This window comes from Aythya fuligula, chromosome 25 (assembly GCF_009819795.1).
Source record: "Aythya fuligula isolate bAytFul2 chromosome 25, bAytFul2.pri, whole genome shotgun sequence".
Lineage (NCBI taxonomy): Eukaryota > Metazoa > Chordata > Aves > Anseriformes > Anatidae > Aythya > Aythya fuligula.
In genome coordinates, this window is record NC_045583.1 from 6286970 (window position 1) to 6305932 (window position 18963).

The 18963-nt window shown below is 50.8% G+C and overlaps 1 protein-coding gene across 1 annotated transcript; it reads left to right on the forward strand.

Annotated features, from left to right (window-relative positions):
- Positions 1–2259: 2259 nt before the first annotated feature.
- RBM15 (RNA binding motif protein 15) lies at positions 2260–9897 on the forward strand. The gene has a single exon (XM_032203180.1). The coding sequence runs from the start codon at positions 2263–2265 to the stop codon at positions 5134–5136; it is 2874 nt and encodes a 957-aa protein (XP_032059071.1). The 5' UTR covers positions 2260–2262; the 3' UTR covers positions 5137–9897.
- The last annotated feature ends 9066 nt before the right edge of the window (positions 9898–18963 follow it).

Below are 18963 nucleotides of genomic sequence, written 5' to 3' on the forward strand. Positions count from 1 at the left end.
AAGGTGATGCTTCTTTTTATTTCAAACTGTGATAATCTGTTCCCCAAAGCATGCTGTGCCAGACAAGGTCTCCTTCCTGAGGCAATCCTACCCCAGGCTCCAGAATCCTTTCCAGCAACACCGGCCTTGGAAGCGAGGCATTTCTGTAAAACGGTAACACCCTGACAGAACAGTGATTTTTCTATCGGAAAAAAAGTGGCCGTGTTTTATCCTTCTCATGTGTCTCCCCAGGAAAGCTGCACGGATCAGATGAGCAGCAGTTGCGATAAGCCTGTCTGCCAGGCTCCTGGCCCATTCTCTGTGTCTCACTCACCCACTGCTCTTCTGTGCCTGTGGTGCTACCCCTCCCTCACATACCTTTGTATCACTTCATCTGGCTGCCCACATCCACATAATTGTGTCTGTCTCCCATACAGTCTACAATAATTATATCCACATGAGCTATCTCCCGTATCATTGTGGGTCTGTCTCCAATACGCCTGTTAGGTTAACTCAGTGTTGTTACATAGGAGGAACTTGGTTTTTAAAGCTCAACATACATTTCAAACACAATTTCTTTCACTCCTAGGTCTATATTTAGATATCAGCTATTTACCCACCATTCAAAACCCACCCACGGTTTTGGGAGCCTCTGTGTACCATCTCTGACAGAAGGAGATGAGGTGACAGGGAGAAATGCAGCCTAATGGACTGCTATTAAAAAGTCTGATTCGATTCTCCCTCTGTTAGATTAAGACGTTCCTGGGGAGAGATCTGATTTCCACGGGTGGCACAGCTGCAGGGACATCTCAGTCAGAGGCAGCGCAAGGGAACATTGTGCTTTCTGCTCTCATTTCAAACCACTTACTGTGATTACAAAACATGGCTGGGGGGGCAGGGGGGGGGGCATAGCCTCGTTGGGTTAAATGCAGCTCTTCCCCCTGCAGCGTCCTTGTGGGGTTCTGTTCCTCTGACACGTCTGCATTGCCAAGCGAGGTCTGATGGCAGTGGCCAGCAGGGATAATGCCCCAGCACGGCACGAGGAGGGTCACAGGGAACGCTAAACGGGGGTGCGGGGCTGGCTCTCGGCGCAGCGGCACGCAGGCAGCGTTCCCGCGGCCGGCAGCAGGGCCGCTCTGCCGCGGCTGCCTCCCCCTTCGGGGCCTTTTCGCTCCCGCCCCGCACTCGGCGTGGGGACGGCAAAGAGGGGCCCGCCCGCCCCAGCGGCGAGGAGCGGCGCTGCCGCTGCCCCGGGGGGCCGCCTCCCCCCGACACGGGGCTCCCAGCGGCTCCCAGCCCCTGCGGGGGGCCGCAGCCGGAGCCTTCCTCCCGCCCTCAGCCCCCTCCTGCTGCGCGCGGCCCGCGGGAACCAGGCCCGGCCCCGCTGTCCCCGGCGGCCCCGCGAGGCCCCAGCGCTGCGGGCGCACGGAGCCGCCCCGCCCGGCGCCTGCCGAGCCCTCCTGCCGGGATCCCGCCCCCCTCCGAGCAAAGACCAATCAGAGCCTGAGAGCGCCTGACTGACCGCCGCCTAGCCTATCCGCAAGCTCTCTTGCCGCGCCCAATCGGATGCCCGAGGAGGTTTTCTCGCCCAATGGTAAACGAAGGGCGGGGCGTGAGCCGCAGCCCGCGCTTCTTCGGGAGCGGCGCAGCGTTCGGCCAATCAGAGCAGCGCGGGCCGGTTTAGCGGAGGCCAATGGGGTAAAGGGGCGGTTAGAGCGCTGCTCGCGAGAACTGGAGAGGGACGACGGGAACCCGCGTCTGGGCGAGTGGACCAATGGGGAGTGGCGGGGCGGGGCCGCAGCGGGACCGCTACAACTGGCAGGCAAAAAAGCCAATCAGAAGGAAGAGATCCGTTCGCCCAATGGCCGGCGAGCAGAGGAGGTCCCCTCACCGCCCGGCAGCCGCTATTGACAGGTCCGGGCGCCCAATCAGAGGGCCGCTCCCTTTCTAATCGTCCAGTGAGCGGGCGGGGCGGGGCGGGGCGGGGTGCGGGTAGGGCTCCTCCCGCCCCCTCCTCGCGGGCGCGGGAGGCCGGCCCGCAGACGGACAGCTCCCCGAGCCAATCGCGAGGAGGAGAGCGCGGGAACGGGCGGGTCTTCCGCTCGGCGGGCCCGAGGCGGCCAACAAGGGCCGCGGGCCGGGGCCAGGCGGCCAATGGGCGCCGAGGGGGCGGGGCCGGCGGCCGCCGCGGCTTCCAAGATGGCGGCGGGTGCGTGAGCGCGGCGGGCGGGCAGTGGGGGAGGCCGCCGGGGCGCAGGGGGGGCCCCGCCGCCGCCCGCCGCCATGAAGGGCAAGGAGCGCTCGCCCGCCAAGGCCAAGCGGTCGCGGGGCGGCGGCGAGGACTCGGCGTCCTCCTCCTCCTCGGCGGCGGCGGCGCGCAGCGAGCGGAGCGGCAAGAAGCCGAGCGGCTCCGGCGGCTCCAACGGCGGCGGCGGCGGCGGGAAGGCGGCGGCGGCCTCCGCCGACAGCACCAGCGGCCGGCGCGGCCCGCACCCGGACAAGGCCGCCCGCGCCGGCAGCCGCGAGTACGAAGCCGGGGCGGCGGCGGCGGCGGCGGGCGGCGGGGGCGGGCGGCACGGCTACGGCGGAGGCAAAGCCGCGGAGGCGTCGCGGAGCGGCGGCAGCCGGGGCGGCGGGGGGGAGTCCCGGGCCCCGGCGGCGGCGGCGGCCCCGTCCTCGGAGTCGGGCGGCGGCGGGGAGTACAAGACGCTGAAGATCAGCGAGCTGGGCTCGGCGCTGAGCGACGAGGCGGTGGAGGACGGGCTCTTCCACGAGTTCAAGCGCTTCGGCGACGTGAGCGTCAAAATCAGCCGCCTGCCGCCTGGCACCGGCACCGCCGACGAGCGGGTGGCCTTCGTCAACTTCCGCAGGCCCGAGGACGCCCGCGCCGCCAAGCACGCCCGCGGCCGCCTCGTGCTCTACGACCGCCCGCTGAAGATCGAGGCCGTCTACGTGGGGAGCGGCGGAGGGAGCAGCCGGCGGCGTGGCAGCCGCTCCCCGGCGCTGCTGGACAAGGAGTCGCCTTACGGCACGGCGGCTGTGGGAGTCGCGGCGGCAGCGGCGGCGGCTGTGCGGCACCCCCCGGCCGGGGCGACGCAGCGGGCTTTGTCCCCCGCCGGCAGCGGTGGGGCCCTGGGTTATCGAGACTACCGGCTGCAGCAGCTCGCCCTTGGCCGCTTGCCGCCTCCGCCCCCTCTGCCCAGGGAGCTGGAAAGGGAGAGGGACTACGGGGGCTTCTATGAAGCACGAGTGCGGCCTGCCTATGGGCTGGAGCGGGTGGCTGGTGTGGCGGCTGCTGGGGGCTTCCGTGGAGGAGGTGGGGGCGCTGGAGCCGCCAGTGAGGAGGAGATCAGCCCGGAGGACGACCAGAGAGCCAACCGCACTTTGTTTCTGGGCAACCTGGACATCACTGTGAGCGAGACAGATTTACGCCGAGCCTTTGACCGTTTTGGGGTCATCACTGAGGTGGACATCAAAAGACCGGGTCGTGGGCAAACCAGCACGTACGGTTTTCTTAAATTTGAAAATCTGGACATGGCACACCGGGCCAAGCTGGCCATGTCAGGAAAGGTGCTTCTGCGCAACCCCATCAAGATTGGGTATGGTAAAGCCACTCCAACTACCAGGCTTTGGGTGGGTGGCCTTGGGCCCTGGGTGCCCCTTGCCGCCCTGGCCAGGGAGTTTGATCGTTTTGGCACCATTCGCACTATTGATTACCGCAAAGGTGACTCGTGGGCCTACATCCAGTACGAGAGCTTGGATGCGGCGCAGGCGGCCTGTGCCCACATGCGAGGCTTTCCCTTGGGTGGGCCGGATCGCCGGCTCCGCGTAGACTTTGCGGATACTGAGCATCGGTACCAGCAGCCCTACCTGCAGCCTCTGCCCTTGCCACCCCCTGCTCATTACGAGCTAGTGGCAGAGGCAGCTGCTTTTGGGGCTCACCGGGGGGCCCCACCTGATCCCCTCCGGGGGGCCCGGGACAGGACGCCACCGTTACTCTACAGAGACCGTGACAGAGACCTTTATCCCGAAACAGAGTGGGTGCCACCCCCGCCCCCTGTACGGGATAGGAGTAACCGGGCAGCTGCCTATGACCCGCTGGAAAGCCTAGAACGGCGTCGGGATGGTTGGTCCTTGGAGCGGGACCGAGGGGAGCGGGAGTTGGGCAGTAGCAGTAGGGAGCAGCCTAGAAAACGGAGGCTGGCAGAGGATGGAGGCCGACACTTGGACCGCTCTCCAGACAGTGAGCGCTCCTCTTCCTCCCGAAAGCGTCACTGTTTGGCCACCACCTCCCCCCCAGACCGCAGCCCAGAGCTCCTTGGAGGGAGGGAGCGTTACAGCAGTGACCCAGAGCGCTCGTCCTCCCGCTTGCTCCTGTTGGAGCGGCCCTCACCCATTCGGGAGTCGCGCAGGGGCAGCCTGGAGCGGGGCCAGAATGAAAAGCGCGACCGCAAGAATTCCGCTGAAAGGGAGCGGAAGCATCGTGCTTCTGCAGCAGCCGCCGCACAGGAGTGCAAAAGTCCAGCCAAAAAGGATGAACGTGCTACAGAAGGAGGTGGCGGAGGCTCCCGGCTCAAACCTCCACCTCAGAAACAGCAGCAGGATGGAGCGTCGCAGGCTGGGGGAGCCTCCAAGCTGTGCTTGGCTTGGCAGGGGATGCTTCTGCTGAAGAACAGCAATTTCCCGTCCAATATGCATCTGCTTCAGGGGGACCTCGGAGTTGCCAGCAGTCTCCTAGTGGAAGGAGCTACTGGGGGGAAAGTAGCTCAGCTCAAGATCACCCAGCGTCTTCGTCTAGACCAGCCCAAGCTGGATGAGGTGAACCGCCGCATCAAAGTGGCGGGCCCCAATGGTTATGCCATCCTTTTGGCTGTGCCTGGCACATCAGACAACCGCTCCGCAACTGGAGCTAGCGAGGCCGCTACAACCTCCACCCAGAGGCCACTCAGGAATCTGGTGTCCTATCTAAAGCAAAAGCAGGCTGCTGGGGTGATCAGCCTCCCTGTGGGGGGTAACAAAGACAAGGAGAACAGCGGGGTCCTGCACGCCTTTCCACCCTGCGACTTCTCCCAGCAGTTCCTGGACTCCACGGCCAAGGCACTGGCCAAATCAGAGGATGACTATCTGGTCATGATCATTGTCCGTGGGGCATCCTAAGGCCCTCGTGTTCTGTACCCAACCCTGCCTACTCCTCCACACAGCCCCTCCAGCGTGTGCCAGGTGCTATGGGATACAGCCTTAGCCAGCCCTGTCATTATTTTTAATTAGATCTTTGTTTGTAGGTGACTTTCCCTGCCCGTTTTTCTGTTACTACATTTTTCTATAAAGTTAGAAGCCAGAAAGGTTGGTTAGCCATTAGTGTGAATAGGATGTTTTGAGAATCCCTTATCCATGGGGATAGCTGGGAGGCTAGGCCTGCTTTGATTTACAAAAAAAAAAAAAAAAAAAAAAAAAGAAAAAAAAATAAAAAAACGGGGGGTGGGGGTGGAAGAACAAACTCCCAACTTTGTAATTTTGATTCGTGTCCTTTTTTCATTTCATGTATTTTAAAGCAAGTTCAATAGCTCATTCTCTAGAGTTACAAACCTGAAAGACCAGATTTAAAGCACTCAGTATTTTAAATGGAAAACCACATCCCTGCTAGGACTGGTGTCAACTCATTTTTGAGTCACTGAAATTCTGTGACGGCCTCAGGCCAGCGGCCCTTTGGCACGCATGATCCCTTTCCTCAGGAGCCTGAATGGTTTCCCTTTGAGTTGCATGGCTCGAGGTTGATTTCTTTCAGGTGACCAGCACCTGCTCTTGGGTACACTGCAGAACATGAATTCCTTTATTGGGTGTTTGATAATTTCATCCAGCCCCACAAAATGCATGCACTGAAGGTATGCTTTTTTAACAGGTGTATTTCTCCTATTTCTCTGAGTTCTGTTGTATCCCATATATGCACTTTGGGTTTGTAGCAGTGACAATGTTTGGTAAATTGCTGAGGACTTTGTTACAAACCATGAATGTCTTGTGCTTACTCTGGTATGCAAGAAACAAGGAGGTGCTTTAAGAATAACTTTAGTTATATTGTGGTTTTTTGTTTTTACTGCCTTTTTCAAAGAGTTGCAGGTACAGTGGGGTCTGGTTCCACAGTGCAAACTCTGAGCAAGTGTGCTTCTCTCCAGAGATGGTTTTAATTCTGTAATAATTTAATTACATAAAAGTTCTCATTATCATTTTACCTTTTTGTTAATAGCAAGGAACTGCTGTCTGCTAGAGACTTTTCAGGTACAGTACAGTGGGCATTACATGAGGTTTATAGTTCTGTGATAATCTGGAGCAAGGTGTTTTCAGCATCTTGGGGAAGTTTAAAAGTAGTTTGGGATGCTGAGGTGAGAGTTCTTTTTCATGTTATTCTAGGAGGAAGCAGTTTGCCTTTTTCCCAAAGTAAGTCGTTCATTTTCTGTAAGGGATCCAAATCTCTCGTACTGTTTAACAACTGCAAGGCTATTGCAGCTAGCTTCTAAACTGAAGTGTAAATCTGACTGTATCCATATAAAGGCCCTAAAATATAATCTTGCGCTTAAAGCCAGAATGTAATCTTGCACTTAGCCACATTTTAAGAGATGGACAATGTAAACACAATGCTGCTTCACTCCATTGATCCTCCGATGCATCCCCTGGGTAATTGCTGTGGGGCAAGTTGATTTCTGTTTCAACTTAGATGACACAAAAATCAAATTCAGATGTGGGATGGGTTGCCAGTAGTACCTGAAGGATGAGAGGCACTGAATGTATTCTGTGGATACAGAAGTTGTCAAGTTTGACAGTACTTGTTCGAGATTTGCTGTCACAGAGAGGTGAATTTCTGTAATGCCACTTTACAGAGCCTCTCTTCAGAGAGTGCTCTCGTTTCTGTGAGGTGTGATTTCCTTTTTCAGAGCAGAAAGAGTAGATGTTGTGTCCCAGGCATCGCAGTGAACTGAGAACTCGAATGCGGCAGCATATCTTGAAAACAAATTTTGGTTTTAGAGCTACTTTTCTTTTAAAGTGGAAACATACAAGCCTCATTTAATGCTCTTAAGTGTTTGAGGGTGAAATCCAGGATTTCTGGATTGTTGTCCTTCCACGTGAATGTAGTAGATTTAGATGGCAGAAATCAGCTGTTCATCTTGCTATTAACAATGAGGATTTCTTGAAATGACACCAATAATGCAAATAACTGTGTTTGAGAAGATACAGCATATTTACCACTTACTGCAAAGAATGTCTGTCTTAATTCTTGCAGGTGTCTGTTGTGTGTTTGCATGTAATCAACACTGCTGCTAACTTGCTCTAAGAGCTTCTTGCATTTAGAGCGAGTTCTCTAGTGGCATCTGACGTGAGTCACTTGCAAGCGCAGAGTTTTAAAGGAAAGAAACTTGAACTGCTGGGAATTCAAACCTGTCCAACACCAAAAAAGAAGCACTGACATCATTTGTGTCCACCACTTCAACTTGTGAAGCACAGTGTTTGTTATGCTGATACACAGCAGACACCTGTTTTTAAAGCCCGTGAAACTTGGGGTCAACACAGCTTGTCAAAGCAAACTCTTGACAGCTAATTGGGGTGGTGTGGGATCCCTTTCAGGAGGAGCATCTTGGGTGCACTTCCTTTTTCCGCATAAAATAACAGTGGTTGTACCTGCCACTGGCTTTTGTAAGTCAAAGTTCTCTGCACTGGAGGGCAATAAGGAACAGGCAAGGCTGTATTTGACTCCAGGTTTTCTGGTTTCTTACTGAACGGAGTACCTGCTTCTTTAAATCTGGTTTATATGTGGTTGCTGCTCTTGTTTTGTAAGCAAGGATTTTAACACCCTTTGAGGGTATTTAATGTCAAAACATAGCTGACTGGCAATATTTTTTGCCGGCACTTGGCCACGTGCTGCCATCATGTCTGGTACAGCTTTGGTGGCTGTGCTGTTCTCTTAAGCTCTGAAGTGTGCACCATTGGAGTAGCTGCCCACTAAAAGTCACCTTGGCCAGGGCTGAGCGCAAGTAGAAGTCCATCTGTAATATCACTTGTGTATAGAGCAAAACGGATGTAGCAGAATTCAGCTCTCTTGTCGTATTTGGCATTATGTTGCTCTAGTCAGAGCTCAGTATTTCTTCAAACTTTATGTGCAGCTGATGTTCCTATATTTCATGAGTTAGTTTGTTGAATTAATGTGGAAAAAGGATGTCCTTTTCCTGAATCATTTTGTAGCTGTGCTTTATGCTTTGGGGAAAGAACCTCAAATGACTCATACTTTTGTTTAAGATTTTATTTAATTATTTTTTTTTTAATTGGAAACTTTACGCAACTTCCTTGGGTGCTAGCCAGTGGCTTTGTTTGCTCCGGTCTATGCATGGTCTGCTGTGGACTGGGAGTGCAGCACGAGCGCTGAGGTTACCATCAGCTCTGGAGGTTTTAGACTCCTGGCTTATGACTCCTGGTGCAGCCTTTTAAGCATTGCAGAGGGAGAAGCGATTTATGTGCCAGGCAAATCTTAACCCTATTTTTTTATATGGCTGTCAAAAGTCTGAAATACTTTGGTGACAACTTGCTCAACCTCCTGTGGAGGGTGGAGAAGAGAGTTTAGGCTTCCTGCGTTGGCAGTGGAACGATCTAGTTGATGGTAACTGAGGTGAAAGGCCTTAAGTATTAATGGGAAGGAGGAACCAATGTAAATTGTGAAGACAGGTTCAAAAACTCTGAGGACTCAGGGAAAATGGCTTGGAAAATTGTAGTTCCTGGCTTTTAAGACAAACAGTGCTGAGGGCAGTACTCGTGGGGAGTCTGCTGTACGCCTGTTGAACAGAAAAAAGAGTGGAGGAAATCGTTGCCATGCTACAATTACAGAGTTTTTGGGGTTCTTTCCCCCTTGTCTCCCCTTTTTCTAACAACTTTCTGCAGATAGCACCGAAGGACAGGTATTCCAATGAGTTATAAAAGGAATGATGAGATGATTTTTATATCGGGCTTAAAGCAGACTGTATTGTAGAATTAACTGAATGGTTAATTGAATATGCAACTTCCTGCAGTTTTGTGTTAAAATTATGGATGAGAAATATTACTTGAATAGTAACAGTTTTAAATGATATTAGGTGTGTCTTTGATTTGCCCTCTTTAATATTGGAATTGCCTGCTGTTGGAATTATGCAGCAAAATAATAACAAAAGAGAAACTTGTGAACACTACATTTCACATTTCTGTTGATAAGTTGCCTTCGGGAAATGTTCTTTGAGGAAAGTCAACTGAATTGTCAAAAATTCCGTTGATTTTTCTCATGGTTAATTATTTTGACATGTCCCATTAACTGTTGCTGAAAGTTGAATAACCATCAATACTGTAAGCCTAGTTTAACCTCGGTGCAAAAACAAGCCCTGCACTACTTGTTATGCATCTATACATAGAAGGTGACTTCATTGCAAGGTTTCATGCCCATGGGTGGTATAACGTTGGGAGGCGAAAATCTGTCGTATACATTTGTATTGAAATAACATTTTCTTTCCTCCTGCAAGCAAAACTGGTGGACTGCAGAAGACAACCACGTGGGATACCAAGCTCTAATGGACCTTTGGGAAGAGAAGCTGTGGCTTGTGTGGAATTTACATGGGCCTCTTGATGGAAGAAAGCTTATCTGTTTAGTATTTGTGCATTTTACTAAAATGGCAGCTTTAAAAAAAAAAAAAAAAAAAAGTTGTGTATCTGCTATTGTGATGCCAATGCCCGTGTTTTAAGTGGAAAAAAAATGACCTCTTTGCTTTGTGCTGTGTACACAAGATTGCTGGAAAAGTAAAGGAATACCCTTTTTATGGCTCACACAGCTTAAAAGTAGCTGTCACTCAAACATGCGCTCACAGTTGAGCTGATTTTGTTTCATTCTAAATAAATTGTTTCTTTTGAGGAAAATGGTTTTTCTGCCTGGAAGTGAATTGACGACAAACGTTTGACCCCTTTGTTTGCAGCAGAGGGGTACTTGCTGCTGCTACTGCTCAATGATAGTTGCGGGTCTTGAGCAAGAAGCAGGGAGACTGGCACTTTCGCGTTGACCAGCGTGTTTTACCAAATCTGAAGAATCTAGTTGATTGTCTGGCTGTGGCACCCCCTTGGTTTGCGGTGAAGGGGGTCACTTGCTGCTTTACTCCTCATCCTTACGAGGAAGCGGTGCTGATGCTGGCATGCAAGAAGCAGGGAAGCACCACCCTGCATCTCAGAACGGTGTACAAGTCTGGGGCTTCGACGAGCTGGAGTTCCTGAATTTTATGTTTCTGATTTATTTTGTTCACCCAACTTGTTTGGCTTTAGTTTTGATTTTTTTTTTAAGTTTGAAGAAAAAGTTTGAAATTGCTTTGAATCTTGCACGTAAACCTTTGCACCAAATTGCCAAAAGAAAAAGCGAAATGAGTCCTTAAGAGTGTTTAAATGCTGTTAATAAAGCCTTTCCTGACATACACGAGGCGCTCCTCCATCTCCAGGGGCTTTTCAGCAGTTATGCAGTGCTGGGTTTAGTTCTGAATGGATGAAGAGTTCCTGAGAGCTAGAGTTGGTAATTTAAAACCTTTGCGTTGGTGTCAGTGCCTTATTTTGACCGGTTTTGAAGCAAATGTTCCACATGCCTCGGATGTGCATGCACCCTGATCGCGTCCCAGGTACGGCTGCATGTTTGCTTGCAGTCACCACAATGTGTAGTACAGATGGTGAGAGGAAAAAATGGAGGCATCCTGACAATGTTGTGTGCTGTAGTCCTGCCTTCTCCTGTATGGGGGCTCCTGAGCTGTGGAAGGCTGTTCCAGTGCAGGAGCTCAACTCCATGTTCGCTGCAGGAGACTTCGGGGCACATTTGACAACCGCTGAGACGAAGAGGAAGCTAACACTGCGGCATCATTGGCTTCAGACACCTCTTGTGTTATGCTTGCCGGTCTGTTAGAGTTAATGTGACATGCAGATGAAGACACCTTGAAATGCAAGCTTGCCCTGGTTGCCTTGACATACTTTAACCTCCTGTGGATAACGAACCTAGTGCTGTCCTGCAGCCATGCAGGATCACTGCTAGGCTGCAGGTGCCTTCCAGCAAAAGGATGCCGTGGTTGTGCTCCGCGAGGTGTCTCTGTTCCTGGGGCAAAGAGCTGTGTAAATCCCTGAAACAGGTAAGGGGGTTTAAAAGGTTGAACTGAATTGTAATGTAAAAGGAGATAGTTTTGTTGTTCACCTTTTTTTGCTTCTCTAGCCTTGAGTGCCAACTAACTTTTACTAATGTGTGTTTGCTTTGGTCAGCGTGCCGCTCCCATCCATTTTGGGGATGGTAGCGACGGATCAAACTCTTCGATGTACATTCTGTGTTTGCTTTGGGGTTCCTGTTGATCACAAGGTTTCCTCACCCATGGGGCAAGGTGCCTTGGGAGTGGAGCTGCAGGACTTTGGTGTGGAGAGCTAGAGCTGCTATTTTAACTTCATGAACTGCTGAATTAACACTGACTTGTAACCAAGCACTATCTGTAATCTGTGTATGTTGATGTGGAAAGCCAAGCAATGCTTAGGCAAAGCTATGTATGTGTTTATGGGATGCTGGTATAAGCATTTAAATGAAGCTGTTTATTGCAAATGAGAGCATTTTTAGATACTGCTGGTAATGAGGGGAGACTTTTGAGATGGGATTTTCTTCCAGAAGCTGGTGTTTGTAGTTGAAGTTGATGTTTTTGCAATGTATTTCATGTTCTGTTGAAATGTGACCTCTGAATCTGTGATAACTCATAGCATTGTACGGAAGGTCCAGGGCCCGCAGCAGTGACAGGAGGCTTGCTTGAGCCTCTCTAGCTTCAACTTGGCTGGTGGTTGATGCTACCAGGAGAAGAGCGATCTGTTAGCATAACCCAAGTAAAGGAGATGCTTCTCAGAAGCTGGGCGTCTGCTTGGGCAGCCAGGCGTGTGTTTCGGGGTTCGGCGTGCTCCCACCTCTTGGATGTGCTTTGGCTCCTGCAGCAAGCAGGGCCGGTGGCGGCTGCTCCAGGAGGGTTCTGTGGCTCTGACTCAGACTCCTCCGTTACTGAACTGAGGGCTTGTTGCAGTCTCCTTCATGTTATGTGGTTATTCTGGAGACTTGGAGGTACTGTGGGATGTGGTGTAGGGTGATTCTCCTGCGGCTGTTCTGTAACACCAGGTTGGTTTTTGTGTGCTGGATCTGCCTGCTGAATTGGTTAGAGGAATGCTTCGGCTCCAGGAAAACCTGTGCTTTTGTTAAAGCTGGGCCCTCTGAAGGGTTAAGTGCTCTATATGCATCATATTAATTTGGCTGATGAGACTTCAGACAAGCAATCTGGGGAAAGTGGATTTGTAAAGAGAACCATTTAATTAACTGCACTGCAGTAGAAAGTGATGGCTTAGATGGGGAACCGGTGATTTGAATTCACACATTTTTTCAGAATTGCGCTTTTACCAGCCACAGCTGAATTAAGAAGTAAGTTTTAAACATCAGATGGCCCAGATTCTGCTCTTAGCTAATAACAAGCTTACGTTCGCCTCATGCTACTGGTTTACTGTAAAATAGCAAATGCTCCTTGAGGATATACTTCTGCCATGTGTCCCACGTCGGTGTGAGCTGGCTGGGTGAGTCTCCTGCAGAAAGGCGAGGGAAAGGAGTGGAAAGCACCTTGGGCAGATGGCTTTGTGATTCCTGTTGTATCTCCTCCTTTTATTGTCTGTTAGCTGTGGGCCTGTGTGTAATTATAGCCAGCTTGAGAACTGGGTGAGGTAAACTCTTAAGGCAGGGTAAGCTGCTGGAGGACTGTCTGTGTCGCCCTGTGTGACAGGTTACGGGGTCTGCCCTGTGGGGCTGCGCGCTGCTGGTGCCTGCAGGAGGAGCAGAGACTGAGGACGGGGCGGCACTGACATTTATGACAATGTCTTTTAACAGTCCTTTGTATCTTCCACCAGTGATGGATGTGTTAATTAAACGTGGGTGCGGTGATGTGGTGGTGGTGCTGCGGCCGCCTCTCTGCTGAGCTCCCAGCCGTGCCCGTGTTGGCATGGGGCTGTCACATGTTATCCCAGGTCGGGACAGCGTGCGAGGGACCGTGCGCAGCTGCTGTGGCTCTGCCAGTGAGCCACAGGTTAATTGTGGGTGCCAGGTATTTCAGCTGCTTTCTTCCCTGCCTTGACCTTCATACCTAGTTCTGCAATCGGATTGGAAGGTCAGTCTGTAGGTTTGGAGCCACCTCCAGTATTTCCTGTCCCCAGACACAGCAATAGGGCAGGCTGACTCTTAGCAGTATGTACTGCTTCAGCCAGAGCCCTGTGTGCTGCCCTGAGCTGGCAGCTTTCCCGTAACACCTGCAATTTGTAGCAAGCGAGCATCAGGGTACTTAAGTGTGTATCTTTGTTCCTATGAAAGCACCACGTTCCAGGCCTGCAAAATCCCAAACTGCAGCGTGCCTCGGGACTGCCCATGGGTGCAGGAGGCTTGCCGGTTAGGGAGCCTGCATTTCACTTGGCTGAGCTTCCCAAAGGCTGTTGTGGAGCTCTGGGGGCTGGTGGAGCAGCAGTGCCCCGGGGGTGCTTGTGGTGGAGCAGCACTGCCTGGGAGCTGCTCGTTGTCCTCACCTTATGCAGTGTTCGTGCGGGGTGAGCTTCTGAACAGCCTGGGCATGGTGAGGAAGGGGACATCACCGTCCCTTGTGCTGCTTCCCTTGGCTGGGTGAATCAGAGACCTCGCTCCTTGTGTCTGCCAGCCTGTCTCCCTTTCTCTTGCACTAAGGCATGATTCAAAACGAATTGGCGTGACGTGTTCCCGGCTGTCAGGGAGCTGATAACAAATGCCTTTTCTCTTCCTCCTTGACTTTGTTTCCTCCTCCATAGTTCCCTTCCCTTGCTTGGGTAAAGGCTTGAGGACACGGGGATGGAGCTGTTGGAGCGATGGGGTCACTGGAGGGTTGTGCAGACACCTCCCTGGCCCTATCTTGCCCATATGAGACACATCTATAGGGGAAAGTGCTCAAAAGCTCAGAGGTGACTTAGAAGGCAAAGTCTGCATTGCTTTGGAAATAGGGACTTTGACCTATGAATTGCTTCTGAAATTGCCCATGGGCTTGAACATGAATTCCTCATCTTCTGTGGTTGCTGCAGGCTTGAAAGCTTTTCAGTGAGGCTCCGTCTTTGTAAACTTACTTTAGCTCTAGATAAGACGTCTGTATTTTCAAACATCTTTTTTTTTTTTTCTTTTTTTTTTTTCCATTATGATAGCTGATAAATTCCCATCAGCTTCAGTGAAAGTAGCTGTACTACCTTTAAAGATGTTTTTAAAAACAAAAAACAAAGCAGCTCACCTCCAAGGGTGGCTTTCATCTGGCTGGAAGTAAAATTTCCAAGCTCAGGCTGTGCTGAATTTCCACACAGTGGCAGCCTGCATCACCAGAGCAATGCTGGAGGGGCTGCAACACGGGGTGTGCTGTGGGCAGGAGGGAAGCGAGCACTGAAGGAGCCAAGCGTGCCTGTTATCAGTGTACGTAAGGGCGAGTAAACAGCAGAAACCACATGCGGTATCTGCCAAACAAGCGGGTGAAAGAAGAACAGCCTTGTTTCCTGTTGCTGGAAGGCTGTGTTGTCATATCCTTACCGAGCTATTTTAGATTGCTCTCCGCTTTGTCCCTGTGGCTTAAGGTAAAAGCAGAGACCTCAGCAGTGCCGTGAGCCAGAGCACACCTGGGTGTGGATGTGCTGGGAATCGCCACCCAAAAAGGCTCATGGAGCAACGAGCGAACATTCTTTTTCTTTAAACTGTCCCTGAATTAAGTAGGCCTTACTTCTCTCATAGTTAATGAGCGTCCTGCAAAGGCAGTGCTTCTCACGGTCCTGCTGCAGGCAGTAGCCTTGGTGTGGCTTTGTGCGCAGGGCAGCCAGCTGCAGGTGGTGGGGCTGAACCCAGGCGTCCTGACCTGCTCGCACCTCCCGGAGGCTTGCAGCTTCTTGGCCTGGTCTCAAAGTTCACCTTGTGCACGTGAGGGAAGGGATGGAAATGACCGAGCCCAGCCTGTGGAGCGCATTTTATTCCGAGATAAAGATTGTTGCTTTTTACGCAATAAAGATCGGGATCGGCTTTCCGTGTTCAGTGCCTGGGTTTATCAGTTGGCAGCATCTGAGAGCAGCAGTGGGGAAGTCCCCGGCTTGGTTATCACAGATCTTCTTTGTTAAGACAGTCTGAGAGCATGTTGAGGGCAAGACAGGAGACGCTTGCTTGTATAGTGAGGAATGGCTAAAGCTGAGTTTTTAAATCTTTGCCCTGCCTTTTGATGACGCAGAAGAGGCCTCCACCAACACACAACCATCAAGAGGAGGCTACAGCTGATAGCCAGGGCCCTAGAAAGCATACACTGAGCGTGCTTTTGTATAAAAATTCCAATATGAGTTAAGGACTTACACAGTATGTATGCTTTTTGATATGATCTCGAATTGCACTGTCATCCTTAGTTTTTAGAGAGAGAGATGATAAATCCCATCTAAACCAGCGTTTTACCTTGGCTTCTGCAAAGTCCATTGATGTGGGTTTCAGGTCTGCCAGGTGCTGCCTTATCCCTCCTGAGGGATGCCTGGCCCAGCTCCTGCTGCTCCTTGCTCCCTTTTGGCCAGAGCTGCTGCTGTAGGGGTTATACGTGGGAGTAAATCGCAGAATGTGAATAATGATGGAAAAGCATTTTTCACCCCTTTAGCTCCCCGGAAGGATTGCAGCCTTGTAGCCAAGCTCTTTGGGCCTCAGTTGTGCATTTCTCAACATCCCAGCAGTAGTTGATTTGTAGTGACAGCAGCAGGTGCTGCGATTTCCCACTGGAGAAGCTGAGCCTGTGTTTGGTTCCCCCCCTCTTTCTTCATTTTTATGGTGCTAAAATTAATCAGGAAGCAGGCGAACAGTTCCCTGCCTGCCATTACTTAGAAGACTTTTTATCTAAATAAAGTAGATTTTTTTTTTTTTTTTCCAAAGGTGCTCAGGGATGTTGCACCAGGTTTCTGTTGAGATATGGTGAAAACTGGAGGCTGTTTCATTAGGCTTTGTTTAAAAGCTTTTAATGCTCTGCTGCATCAGTAACAAGCTTTGCTCTATCTTTTGCAAGATCTCTAGCATCTGGTTTCTCTGCACTGTTCTCCTGGTGTGAATTTTAGGGAGGTTTTCAAACCAAGGGCTCTTTGCTGATGTGCTTCCAAACCTGCTTTGTCATCTAGGTGGAAGTGGGGCACAGCCCACCATGATAAGTGACCCATGGGCACCATGTGTGCGAAAGATGAGCTTGGGACAGGAGGATGCTATACCTGGTGACTACAAGTGCTGGGTTTCTTGAGGATGTTTTATTTGTTTTACAAGTTAAATTACTTCATGAGAAAGATCTCTAGTGGCTTGGTAGCAATGAGCACTACAGAGCGTGGGCAGAGATGATGCTTGAGAGGCACTGTGAAGCGTGTGGAACTTGAGACCGGGCAGAAATGGGAGGGTACCATGTGCTGAGCAAAGCCCTGTCCGTGCTGACGATCATGTTAAGCCAACACTGCTTGTTTTCTCCACCTTATATTCTGCAGTTGACTAAGGGAGCAGGAATGAGGGGGATTTGCTATCAGCCTAAGAGATTACAGCTAGATTTCTTTTGAACTTGTTTGTGTCCCAGCAAACCCTACTTCAGCATTTATCCGATCAACGTGTGATGCTGTTTACTATGCAAAACTGTCTTTATGAAATTATTCGCAAGATGACTTCAAAGGGATGGAAAATCTTCCTCCGGGCAGATGTTCCCATTGTTGTTGCTGTTTGTTTCTCTAATGTATGTGTTGTGCGTTCTTTGCGAGTAAATAAATGGCTTTGGTTTTCAGTGTTGCGAGGAAAACTAAGACATCTGTTTTGTGTTTGCCTTCTCAGCAAAAGGTACAAGAGGAGAGGAGTGGATGTGACCAGCAGAGGTTATCCTGAGCCTGCTGAGCTGCAAAGGCGGTGGCTTGAAGACTTCTCCTACCACCCGGGCTGATGGTAGGACGGTGTGCAGGGCAGCTGTGAGCAGCTTCTCACAGCAGGGATTTCTTTTCCTTGACCTTTTTGGACAGATAAGAGGAAGTGATTTGGGCTTGAGAAAGGTACCTTGTCTATGCAAAGTTATTTCTGAGGCACATAAAGGCTGGTGGTTCCCGTGTGTGGGGTAGGATGCTGCAGGAAATGGGGACTCGTGAGCTGTCTGCAAAAGGAGATGGGGGAACAAGGATGTTGGAGACCCTAAATTTTCTTATATAAGGGTAAGGAAGTGGTGGCCTGTGCTACTCTGATGGAGAGCACAAGCAAGGGGGACAGTGGACTCTCCTCAAAATCCTGGAGGCTGGGGAGGTAGATTGGAGCAGATGGAATGAGGTTTGCCCACCGCATCCTGCAGGTTGGTTCTTGGTAGCAAAAGAGCTGAAAACAGCAGTGCTTGTGTGGAAATGAGAGGCGGTGTTCAGCAGAGTGGGTTTATTTAGGGAAAGGGGTAAAGAACTTAGAGCGTGAGGACAGGTACTATAAATCAGGCAGGGTGGGATCAGTGCAGCAGGGTGAGGATGTGATGTGTCGTCTCTTCTTTGTCTGCACCTTGCCTTGGTCTCTGGATCTTGCACTGTTGGATAGCAAAAAGCACTAGTGAGCTTAAATGTGCATTAGAAATGCAGAAGGAGAGGGATTTTAGAAGCTCTTGAGTTTGGAAACCTGAAGCCAAGCATAAGCCAGTAAAGCCTGAATAGTTTCTATTACAGCAACAGAACCAGTAGTCTTTAATTTGTTCAGTAGGAGCGTGAATATTTCAAGAGCTGAAAACTTAAATTTGCAAATGAAAGCTTCATCCCTGCTAAAGGTCTTAGCTCAATGTGCAGTGCAGGACTGGCTTGAGACAAATTACATGGGATCCGCTTGCCCCTCTTCAAGCCCCAGTGCCTTAAACGCCCCAAATAGTCCTTTTTTATCCTTAAACCCTGGTTGCTCAGCAAATGACACGCAAGGTCCTCTCGTGAATCTAAGCATAAGCTGGTACAGGTGGATCATGTGCTGTATTTGATGCTGCAGTTTGGATGTGAAAGGACAATTTCTGAAGCGTTTGCTGCCTGTGGATTTCTGCAGGAATTGGAGGAAGCTGTGAACAGGCAGATCTATGAGAAAACAGGCATTTTATACCACTGATATTCCTCACTGAGTGCAAATTCAGGGCTAAAATATTTCCCTTATTTCAGTATGCGTGGTTTCTTTGGCTTTTTTTAGTTGTGTAACTGCTGAATATGGCCCATCATCTGCAAGTGAGCTGTCGTGCCTGCAGCAATGTCTTAGCTGCTTAATACAGCTGTGAAGTTGTGCAGCTTTTTATTAAACATAGACTGCTTAATTTTGTGCTTGAAATAACCCATTGGGCAGTTTAAAGGAATGCTTCTATAGGGGAATAACTCTTGATGCTATAAAAGAAAAGGGGGCGAGTGGGGAAGTATCACGGTAGTGGCTGAGTTGGTGGCCATGTAAAACCCCTGTGATATCCCAGCTCTACATAATAATTTTAAAGGTAGTAACACAAAAAATTGCAGCCTCAATAGCAGCTAGAAAGGCAGGACAGCTGCACTGTGCCCATCCAAATGAAAGCTGTAGGGTGCTGGAGGAGCACGGGCTTGCTGAGCCCACCAGCGAGGCTCCGGGTGCTGTGCTGGGGAAAGTGGGGGTGAGGGCCTGACGAGTGGCTGTGGGGCTGGAAGTTTGCCCTGCTGTAGGTTTTGGTTCCACATCCTCTGCCGTGACAGCCGATTCCATACTAGAGTTTCTTTAGGCTATGGCCTTTGAGCTTTTCCAAGCTCTCCAACCAAATTCCTTTCACAAAGCCTAATAAAATAGGGATAATAGGGCTACTAAGATGGTGAAGGGCCTACAGGGGGAGACGTATGAGGGGTGGCTGAGGTCACTCGGCCTGTTCAGCCTGGGAAAGAGGAGACTGAGGGGAGATCTCA